This window comes from Scardinius erythrophthalmus, assembly GCF_964197995.2.
Source record: "Scardinius erythrophthalmus genome assembly, chromosome: 6".
In the NCBI taxonomy this organism is placed as follows: Eukaryota; Metazoa; Chordata; class Actinopteri; order Cypriniformes; family Leuciscidae; genus Scardinius; species Scardinius erythrophthalmus.
This window is the reverse complement of record NC_138226.1, coordinates 3,254,778-3,265,859: the sequence shown is the minus strand read 5'-3', so window position 1 is coordinate 3,265,859 and position 11,082 is coordinate 3,254,778. Positions and strand designations below refer to the sequence as shown.

The following is an 11,082-nucleotide window of genomic DNA, read 5'->3' as shown; positions in this document are numbered from 1 at the left end:
TACAACTGCGCACTCTTACCGGTAGTAGGCGTGGCCTCCTAAGGCAGCGAAGCAAGTGCATTCTGGGAGTTGTTGTCTTTCATCCACATAAGCCAAAAATACATTTTCTGGCTTTTCTCAGTCTAGAAAGCTCCAAATTCAAAAATTTCTCCACATTTCTTCTACTTAAATGACCTATTTTAAATACACATTCATCTTCCCAGAGGTGAAGTATCCCTTTAAGCCACTGAGTGAGGATGGCACGAGTGCGAGGGCCCTTTCATCACTGCTTGCAGCTTTAATGTAATTATTATTATTTTTTAATGTACGTATGCACACGTTTTGGTGTAATTGTCTTTAGAAAATAGCTAGATATCTAATGCATTAAACACAATGGCATATATATGTCGACCAGAATAGTATACGCTGTTAGTTTATTTACATTGGATAGACATATGGATTAACACTGCAATATTGCTCAATCACAGCCTCTGTGCAAATGCAGAACCGAAATATGTAAAATCAATAATCAATTGGCTTCAGTCAAATGGTAGGTATTATAGGTTTTATTATGATTATATTTAATTTATTAATATAGATGGATGGGTGACATACTTTATGTATGTTAATATAGCCTACATATAATATATTATGCATTATAAACAGTGCTACAAAACCTTCACTGATATAACACAGTAGCTACATATTGTCAATATAGTGCATGATATATAAGTAAATTGAATAATATATGAGTGCATACAGAGAAGTTACTAACACACTAACACATCATGTAGGAACACTTCATTCCATATCGGTTAATACTGGCAGAGAAGTACAGTGTAAAGAACTTGTCAAGCAAGAATATGACAGTTGTTGTTTTAAAGGTGTGGTATAATACCCTTTTCACAAGATGTAAAATAAGTTTCTGATGTCCTCAGAGTGTGTGTGTGTGAAGTTTTAGCTCAAAATACCGCACAGATATTTTTATATAGCATGTTAAAATGGTCACTTTTTGAGGGTGAGCAAAAACACATTGTTTTGTGTCTGTTCCTTTAAATGCAAATGAGCTGCTGCTCCCGGCACAGGGGGCGGAGCTTCAACAGCTTGTGTCCTTTTACCTCACACACACATGCACTGGAGATTTCAAAAACTTTTAGCCTTTTATGTTCAAACCGGAGTCAGACACTGATGGAGAGACTCAAGAAGAATTGACAACATGTAGAAGCAACAGGACATTTCTGAATGGTTAGTTGATGAATTTATGTAGTTTATGTGTAGTTATCTTCTAGTCATTGATTAGCATATTCTTGATAATCTATAAACCGTGTGTATATAAAGTCTAGGGATGGTGATGTCACTAATGTGGTGTAGTCTCTACCAGCCGTTTGTTGTAGTCCTTAAAAAGCGATTTCTTTAAAAGCAAATATCTCCCTTTGCTTTGAACTTTGAGCGTTGTAACTTTGCAGATGTTGTTTATGATCAAACAACAACATTACACACTAACTAAAGTTAGAAAAGTGAAATCATAATCAACCACCCCTTTAAGAGAGCTCTTTAAGAGACTTTTGTTTTCTATTGTGCTGTTGTAGTGAGAGCATTTCATGCGTTTGCTGTTTTCGCTCTTTTTGCCTTTCTGCACCAAAACACAGATCTCATTTGCTGTCTGCACTGAGACGAGCCGTAGTAGTACAGAAGAGGGTCCAGAAAAACACTCGCGCTCCCCAAACACACAGCCAACAGGTAAACAGCATATGATGAATCTCCCTCCCCGATGTTTCTACTTGTAGCTAAACCAACATAGTGGTACAACAGGATGCCATTGGTTGGAGCAAAACACAACACAAACTCAATCAGCACAGCAATAGCCATAATCACAGCTTTCCTTCGAATGCCTGAAGGTGATGATGAAGTTGCTAAGCGTTCAGACTTTGCACTGAGTACATATATGATAGTAAAGTAGCTCACTAAGGTGATAACCAGTGGCAAGAAGAAGTAGAGGCAGGAGAGAATGGAGAATAGGTACACATGATACAGCACTGAAGGGTCGTTTTGGCACAGTACATCATGACAAGTGACGCCCACATCCTCAACCTTGAGCGTTTGTCTCATTGAGAGAAGTGGCACCGTACCAGCGAGCGCCAGAAGCCAGACCAGCACACACACACACGTGGCTTTCCTTGCGCTCCTCCAGGTTTGAGAGGTGATGGGAAGCGCCACAGCCAGCAGTCTGTCCACACTTATGCACATCATCAGGAGTATGGAGCAGTACATGTAGCAGTAGTAAGCAGCACTGAGCACACGACACGCCACCTCACCGAACACCCAATCTGAAGCGTTCAGCTGGTAGTGGATCTTCAGAGGCAGCAACAGGGCGAAGAACAGGTCCACACACGCCAGGTGAGACATGTAGATCACAGCTGGTTTCTTCACTTTAATCCTACAGGTGAACGTCACCAAGGCCAAAGCGTTCAGGGGCAAACTAATGAGGATGACGAAGATGTAGAACGAGGGCATGACGCGCGTGACCATCAAGCCTTTGAGAAAGTCAACAGACTTGCCTGAGATTTTCCACACAGGGGGTATTCCTCGTGGCGATATGAAAGGTGAAATACGCTGATAGCAACCTGTAAACCAGCACAAAAGACAATGAGTGAAGGTCGTATACTATTAAAACATAAAAAAAAAATAAAAAATTAAGTAAGCACGAGATCCACCCCTAAACATTACCATCACTGGGGTGTAAGCGGACCGTACACTGAAAATAATGATAGTTGAATTTACAAAAAAAATGTATGGTAAGTGGTTGCACACAATTTATTTTAGCTACATTTAAACAAATGCATTAAGTTCAACTTAATTCATTTGTTTAAATGTAGCTAAAATCAACTGTGTGCAACCACTTTCGATAATTTTTTTTAGTAAATTCTACGAATCTTTTTTTCAGTGTACAAAAACTTTTATGAATGAAATTATTTGAGTTTATACACATAAGCCACCAGCTCTGCAAAACGTAACTACAAATTGTCATGAGATTGTGTTGCATATTACTGTTCGGGTTAGAGAAGCAAGGATGCAGAATGCAGTCAGAATCTGTACAATCAATAGAATCAAAACAAAAGAACATTAGTGAAAGCTCTCATAACACCACCAGAGAATAATCAGGAGAAAACATTTGAGAAAAAGCTTTCTTTGCTTTTTATCTGAAACAAAGCTAGGCCCGTTGATTCAAGGTATGATACTAAATTCAATATGTTCATCATATAAAGCGATCATTTCTCTTTAGAAAATCTCTTTATGAACTTTTTGAAGCATCAAATTGGTAGTTGAGTAGCTGTCAATAGAAGGACAGAAAGGTCTCAGATTTCATCAAAAAGATCTTCATTTGAGATGCCAAGACCAACTTGATGGTGAGTAATTAAAGGCAGAATTTTGGTTAAACTAACTCTTTAAATTACCTGGTATTTTTTCAGGAAATGTCAAAGATGCAATAATACCCGGAAAGCCGTAAGAATCTGTAACCAGCAAAAAACACAATGAGTGAAGGTCATATACTACTAAAACATACAATTATTTAAAAAGAATTAAGCATGAGATCCCCCAAACATTACCATCAGTGGGGTGTACGCGGAGCGTACAACAACTTTTATGAATGAAATTATTCGAGTTTATACACATCAATTCTGCAAAACGTAAATACAAATTGTCATGAGATTGTGTTGCATATTACCGTTATACGTTGTTGAAGAGTTAGGGATAGCGTAGCAAGAAAGCAGAATCCAGAAAGAAGCAAAATCTGCAATCAAAACAAAAGACCATTAGTGAAAACTCTCATAACTCATTAAACACATCATTGCTGAATAAAAGTATTGATTTCAAAAAAAGAAAGAAAAAAATGACTGACCCCAAATTACTGACCAGTAGTGTATATTGTTGTTACAAAAGATTTCTATTTTTAAAACATTTGCTTTTTTTTTTTTTTTTTTTACTTTTTATTCATTAAAGCATCCTAAAAAAAAGTATCACAGGTTATTAAAAAATATTAGGCAGCAGAACTGTTTCCAACTTTGATAATGAATCATCATATTAGAATGATTTCTAAATGATCATGTGACTGGAGTAATGATGCTGAAAATTCAGCTTTGCATCACAGCAATAAATGATAATTTAAAGTACTGTATAATAAATTGAAAACCAATTATTTTAAATTGTAATAATATATCACAATATTGCATTTTGTTTCTGTATTTTTGATCAACTAAATGCAGGCTTGATGAACAGAAGAAACTTCTTTCAAAAACATTAAAAATAGTAATGTTTCCAAACTTTTGGCCTGTACTGTATATGGCATTTTTAAAATTTATTTGCCAAAAATAGTAATGATATTTATTTACAGGTTTATTAAAAATAATAAAGTTTATCATTAAATCTGTATTGTAAAACGTGCTATAAAAGATAATGGGGACTTGACTTGAATGATAGATGTAATGCTCTTGGTATTTGTGTTTAGGCTGTAATGTGTGTGTGTGTGTGTGTGTGTGTGTGTGTGTGTGTGTGTGTGTGTGTGTGTGTGTGTGTGTGTGTGTATATATATCAACCAACTTGATGGTGAGTAATTAAAGACAGAATTTTGGTTAAACTAACTCTTTAAATTACCGGGGGGTTTTACAGTAAACGTCACAAATGCAATCATACCCGAAGAGCCGGAAATATCTGTAACCAGCACAAAACACAATGAGTGAAGGTCATATACTATTAAAACATACAATTATTTAAAAAAAAGTAAGCATGAGATCCACCCCTAAACATTACCATCACTGGGGTGTACGCGGACCGTACAAAAACTTTTATGAATGAAATTATTCGAGTTTATACACATCAATTCTGCAAAACGTAAATACAAATTGTCATGAGATTGTGTTGCATATTACTGTTATACGTTGAAGAGTTACGGTTAGAGAAGTAAGGAGGCAGAATGTAGTCAGAATCTGTAATCAACACAAAAGACCATTAGTGAAAGCTCTCATAACACCACAAGAGAATAATCAGGAGAAAACATTTGAACACATTTGAGAAAAGGCTTTCTTTGATTAGCCTGGGTTTCCCCATGCTGCCTTGAGCGCAGCGCGATTTTATTCACGCTGCTAGGCAGTCTTGATCATAGACATCCTATATGGTGTCTATGGTCTGGATACCATGGACCAGATTTTCGCCTCAGCTAGGGAACCAATCACAGAACAGGGAGGGAGCAGCAAGACGATGACGACATCTATGCGACACACCGATGCAGTTTGTTTATATCTATGGATCTAACATGACAGACGTAAAAATATATGCATATTTTTAGGAACACATCTACAAAAATATGCCTGTATTTCAAGTTGATAAAATAATTTAAAATCCACATCAGTTTATTTGTGCCGACGCGCCACGCCCTCCCAGGATCTATAACTTTACCTAGGCCAGTGGTTCCCAAACCTGTCCTGAAGGCCCCCCAACACTGCACGTTTTCTTTGTCTCCCTACTCAAACACACCTGATTCAACTCATCAGCTCATTATCACATGGGTTAATTGAGCTGATGAGTTGAATCAGGTGTGTTTGATTAGGGAGACAACGAAAATGTGCAGTGTTGGGGGGCCTTCAGGACAGGTTTGGGAACCACTGACCTAGGCTACTTTCACTTTTAAAAATTCATAAAAAAAAAACCTTTTAAAAATTCATCAAGTCGTCGAGATGGATGCTGAGGTCGAGAGTTGAAGAAAAGAATAGTAAAGTTGTCGACAATACGTCATAAAAAATTAAGTGCAGTGTGTGGGAGAAATTTGGAGTTATCTGAAGAAAATATTGTGAAAGGCTTTGCTGCATTTTCGTGTTGGATTGCCGCAAATGTGGAACTTCATCGCTGAGGAAGCACGCAGGTAACGTTACAGCAGTTCTATCGAACGGTATTTTTCAAATTTAACACTGTTAAGTATGTGTGCTGTGCAGGGCGTGTTTGAACCCAAAATTGTCAGATGTTGCCTAGACGAAATTGCGTGGCATAGTGTTGTAGCCGCGTCTGTTCGATTGGTAAAATGTTATAAGGCTACTTAGTTTTGTGGTAACGTTAGCCATGTTCTTCATGTACCGGCCTTTTGACAGCTTCGGCTGAAGTTGTCCTTGTGTTAAGTGTCATGTAATAACTTATGTATGACATGGCAATAAACATTTTTGTAAGTGGGTAGTTGACGTGACGTGGCTTGTTCACCGTCACAGAAGATAAAAAAAAATTATTTCACATTTTCATCATTTAGAAAACTATAAATGATTAAACATTTTCTTGTTTTACATGAATTTGTTGTTTAAATACCGGAGTTATTTTTGATTTTTTTTACAACTTTGAGCCAAATCTCTAAATCTTCCTATTGTGTGACAGTAGACAAGATTATTTCATAAATATTAACTTTTATAAATAAAGAAAATAATGTTTAAACATCTTAATGAACACTCCTGGCATAATTGTGCAAGTGTCTATTTCACTAAGTGGCCATCACTTTTCCTATACATACATTTCTAAAAGTGTAGGAATTTAATAAAGTTTGTCACAGAAAAAAATGTCCTTTGGTGTTATGCAATAACCTGATATTAAGTTGGGCAATATCATGGACAACTAAATTTAGTTGAAAGACCCCATTCAAGGTCATGTGACTGAAGACCCCTATGAAGCCCATGAGAAGTGCACATGGCAAGTATTTCTCTCAGAATTGTTCAAATATTTAACTATGTTCTCAGAGTTTTTGTCCTTTAGTGTGACACTCCTAAATTAAAATGTGTATTTTTAAAGGAGAACTCGGCAACTCTAGCGAACTCTAGTCACTTCTTCGCTGATTTTCCCTTTTGTTGTCGCATGTTTTCCACACGAGCTCCCCTACAGCTGTGGGGGGGCGTATATGTCACAACACGGTCGTAAAAAACTCACTTGCGGCGGCCTCCTCCCCCTCTCTACCGCTGCTCATGTGCGTTTGTTTTGATCGGAGCAAGCCAACTGTATCGCGTGGAGCTATGTCTACCGAGGTGGGTAATCTGGTAATACATCATACATGCGTGTGTGTTTATGTTGAATTGCCGTAAAGCGATTTGTGTTTCGCGCTCGTTCTCGTTCCCGCTTCTCACGAGACTTCCAATTTCTATTTTGCCGGGACGGTAGTCCCCAAGTTGCAAGGTTGGTTTTCCGCCTGGGAACGCTGGGGGGAGCGGGGAAAGTCACTAGTATCACCAGAACAGGTTGTTTAACCATCCAAATGATTTCTAGACAGTTTTATTAAGTTAAAAAAGTTACCAAGTTCTCCTTTAACAGCAGGAGTATGTAATATTATGCAAATGTATCATGCCAATTGCTAATAACAGTTCAGCTAGTATTAGCATGGTTATTAACTGCCACAAAAGCTCAAATGTCCTTTGGTGTGACAGAAAATGACACAGGAAATGTCCTTTGGTGTGACACTTTGGCCTGTCACACCATAGGACACATGTCACACCATAGGACAAGACCCCCTTAAAAAGCTTTTAAAACGAATATATAAAGTTTCAACAAAAACAAACAAATGTCCTCCTTTATTATTGTTACAATAAACACTATATTCTGACTCTTTTTATGCAATGGCTATCTCTGTCCTTTAGTGTGACGTTTTGTCCTATGGTGTGACAAACATAAAACAACAGAAAAATATACTTATTTTAAAATATCTTTTAAAAAAAGAGTCAAGTTTGGCATTAGGGGAGTTACAATAATATCTCCTCTTAAATAGGTACAATTTCAAACAGTTTTGTAAGGTTGGCGAAAAAGTTTTATTGACATTCGTAGGGAAAAGTTTATCAGGTTCATCTATCCATGTTGAAAATGATTCTAATTAGTACTTTCATGTAAAATAAATATCACTTAAAAATAATGTGAACAATTCCGTCTCAAGTATTTTTTTATGTTATTTAATAGAATTTCTTAGTACTTTTTAAATGTCACACCATAGGACACATTTACTGTACTGTTGAGTGAAAATGTGAAAAAAATGTGTGAAGTCGTTGACAAAATGAGTGACCACTACTATTTTCTGAAACTGCAGTTTTCATACTCCATAAATATATGTATTTTTCTTAAAAAGTTATGTTTTCCAAAAAAGTAATTTTTCTTGGCCATTTGTCAACTACCCACGCGTGCCTATAATGTGATATTAGGTCGGGTGTCGGTTTTATTTTAAGCAGGTCGGGTGCAGATTTTAATTAGTGCTGTTGACGGAAAACCGGTCGGATTTACAGAATCGGACCCGTGCATGACTCTGGTGTACACATAAATCTCTGACCCATCGTCTTCTTTGTTGAATATCTGTCGCTCTACATACGTCATCTGGTATAATTGAAATGATTGGCTATGAGCTACGTACAAGGCGTAAGCTACGGAAAGTCGTAAGAATCTGTAACCAGCACAAAACACAATGAGTGAAGGTCATATACTACTAAAACATACAATTATTTTTATAAAGTAAGCATGAGATCCACCCCTAAAAATTACCATGTGTAAGCGGGCCATACAAAAACTTTTATGAATGAAATTATACGAGTTTATACACATCAATTCTGCAAAACGTAAATACAAATTGTCATGAGATTGTGTTGCATATTACTGTTATATGTTGTTGAAGAGTTCGGGTTATAGAAGTAAGGAGGCAGAATGTAGTCAGAATCTGTAATCAACACAAAAGACCATTAGTGAAAACTCTCATTACACCACAAGAGAATAATCAGGAGAAAACATTTGGACACATTTGAGAAAAGGCTTTCTTTGCTTTTTATCCGAAACAAATTATAGTAGCCTAGGCCTGCTGATACAAGCTATGATACTAAATTCAATCTGTTCATCATATAAAGCGATCACTTCTCTTTAGAAAATGTTGATCAAACTGCTCAATTCATAGTTTTATGATCTCTTTATGAACTTTTTGAAGTATCAAATTGGTAGTTGTGTAGCTGTCAATAGAAGGACAGAGAGGTCTCAGATTTCATCAAAAAGATCTTCATTTGAGATGCGAAGACCAACTTGATGGTGTGTAATTAAAGACAGAATTTTGATTGAACTAACTCTTTAAATTACCATGTATGGTTTCAGGATAACTCCCAGATCCATGAATAACCGGAAAGTCGTAAGAATCTGTAACCAGCACAAAACACAATGAGTGAAGGACATATACTATTAAAACATACAATTATTTTTATAAAGTAAGCATGAGATCCACCCCTAAAAATTACCATGTGTAAGCGGGCCATACAAAAACTTTTATGAATGAAATTATACGAGTTTATACACATCAATTCTGCAAAACGTAAATACAAATCGTCATGAGATTGTGTTGCATATTACCGTTATACGTTGAAGAGTTCGGGTTATAGAAGTAAGGAGGCAGAATGTAGTCAGAATCTGTAATCAACACAAAAGACCGTTAGTGAAAGCTCTCATTACACCACTAGAGAATAATCAGGAGAAAACATTTGGACACATTTGAGAAAAGGCTTTCTTTGCTTTTAATCCGAAACAAATCATAGTAGCCTAGGCCTGCTGATACAAGCTATGATACTAAATTCAATCTGTTCATCATATAAAGCGATCACGTCTCTTTAGAAAATGTTGATCAAACTGCTCAATTCATAGTTTTATGATCTCTTTATGAACTTTTTGAAGTATCAAATTGGTAGTTGTGTAGCTGTCAATGGAAGGACAGAAAGGTCTCAGATTTCATCAAAAAGATCTTCATTTGAGATGCGAAGACCAACTTGATGGTGTGTAATTAAAGACAGAATTTTGATTGAACTAACTCTTTAAATTACCATGTATGGTTTCAGGATAACTCCCAGATCCATGAATAACCGGAAAGTCGTAAGAATCTGTAACCAGCACAAAACACAATGAGTGAAGGTCATATACTATTAAAACATACAATTATTTTTTTTAAAAGTAAGCATGAGATCCCCCCTAAACATTACCATCACTGGGGTGTAAGCGGGCCATACAAAAACTTTTATGAATGAAATTTGAGTTTATACACATCAATTCTGCAAAACGTAAATACAAATTGTCATGAGATTGTGTTGCATATTACTGTTATACGTTGAAGAGTTCGGGATAAAGAAGCAAGGATACACGCAGTTTGAATCTGCAATCAACACAAAAGACCATTAGTGAAAGCTTTCATAACACCTCCAGAGAATAATCAGGAGAAAACATTTGGACACATTTGAGAAAAGGCTTTCTTTGCTTTTTATCCGTTCAATCTGTTCATAAAGCGATCACGTCTATTTAAAAAAATGTTGATCAAACTGCTCAATTCATATGAATTACTTTTACGATTTCTTTGTATTTTTTGAAGCATCAAATAGTTGAGTAGCTGTCAATAGAAGGACAGAAAGGTCTCAGATTTCATCAAAAAGATCTTAATTTGTGATGCGAAGACCAACTTGATGGTGAGTAGCCAAATTAATGACAGAATTAGCATTTTTGGTAACCCCTTTAAATAATGCATCAGCAAGGTATTAAATTACAAGTCACTTTTTATGCATATTGATTTGATGATCTACTAACCGTTATTGTTGGCAGTGCACGTGTGTGCAATTACAGCTAAAAGCAAGATTATTTTAATTCCCATGATGATCATCTGTTTCTATCATCAGACGTTTGCTCCAGAATCTGCTGCCGATTTGTGTGAGCCAGAGCCAGTCGTTCACTTCAATCTTTTCACTGAATCAGTTGAGCTGATGTCCGAAGCAAGTACAGTTTTGAAGCCAACACCTCATTCTGGAAAGAATCACTTGTTGTGCTGCATTTTAAAGTGAACGTGGAAGATATGTGTTTTTTCTTTTCTTTTTTTGTAAAAAAAAAAAAAAAAAAAAAAAACCTTCTGAGACTAGCTGACACTGTCATGAGTGTCCCATGACAAAAATGTTTTGGATAGAACTCAATAATCACTTCCAAAGATAATGCATTATTCTTGTTTACATGGAATCTGATGTTTTGCTAAAACGTATTTAATTTGATGCCAGGTCAGACTCGAGTGGCCATAGCAGGGCATGAGATCAGTTT

The 11,082-nt window shown here is 36.4% G+C and overlaps 1 protein-coding gene across 3 annotated transcripts; it reads right to left on the bottom strand.

Annotated features, from left to right (window-relative positions):
• Positions 1 to 560: 560 nt before the first annotated feature.
• LOC308691976 (proteinase-activated receptor 1-like) lies at positions 561 to 10,837 on the bottom strand. Of its 3 annotated transcripts, XM_081367602.1 has the most exons (11): positions 10,585 to 10,837; positions 10,106 to 10,159; positions 9,834 to 9,890; positions 9,370 to 9,426; positions 9,103 to 9,159; positions 8,636 to 8,695; positions 4,908 to 4,964; positions 4,633 to 4,689; positions 3,707 to 3,772; positions 3,435 to 3,491; positions 561 to 2,603 (listed from the first exon to the last, which is right to left on the bottom strand). In XM_081367602.1, the coding sequence occupies exons 1-11, from the start codon at positions 10,655 to 10,657 to the stop codon at positions 1,579 to 1,581; spliced, it is 1,620 nt and encodes a 539-aa protein (XP_081223728.1). In that variant the 5' UTR covers positions 10,658 to 10,837; the 3' UTR covers positions 561 to 1,578. The 3 variants fall into 3 exon arrangements, with proteins under 3 accessions (XP_081223728.1, XP_081223729.1, XP_081223730.1); XM_081367603.1 differs by lacking the exon at positions 8,636 to 8,695; XM_081367604.1 differs by lacking the exons at positions 9,834 to 9,890; positions 10,106 to 10,159.
• Between the last annotated feature and the right edge of the window lie 245 nt (positions 10,838 to 11,082).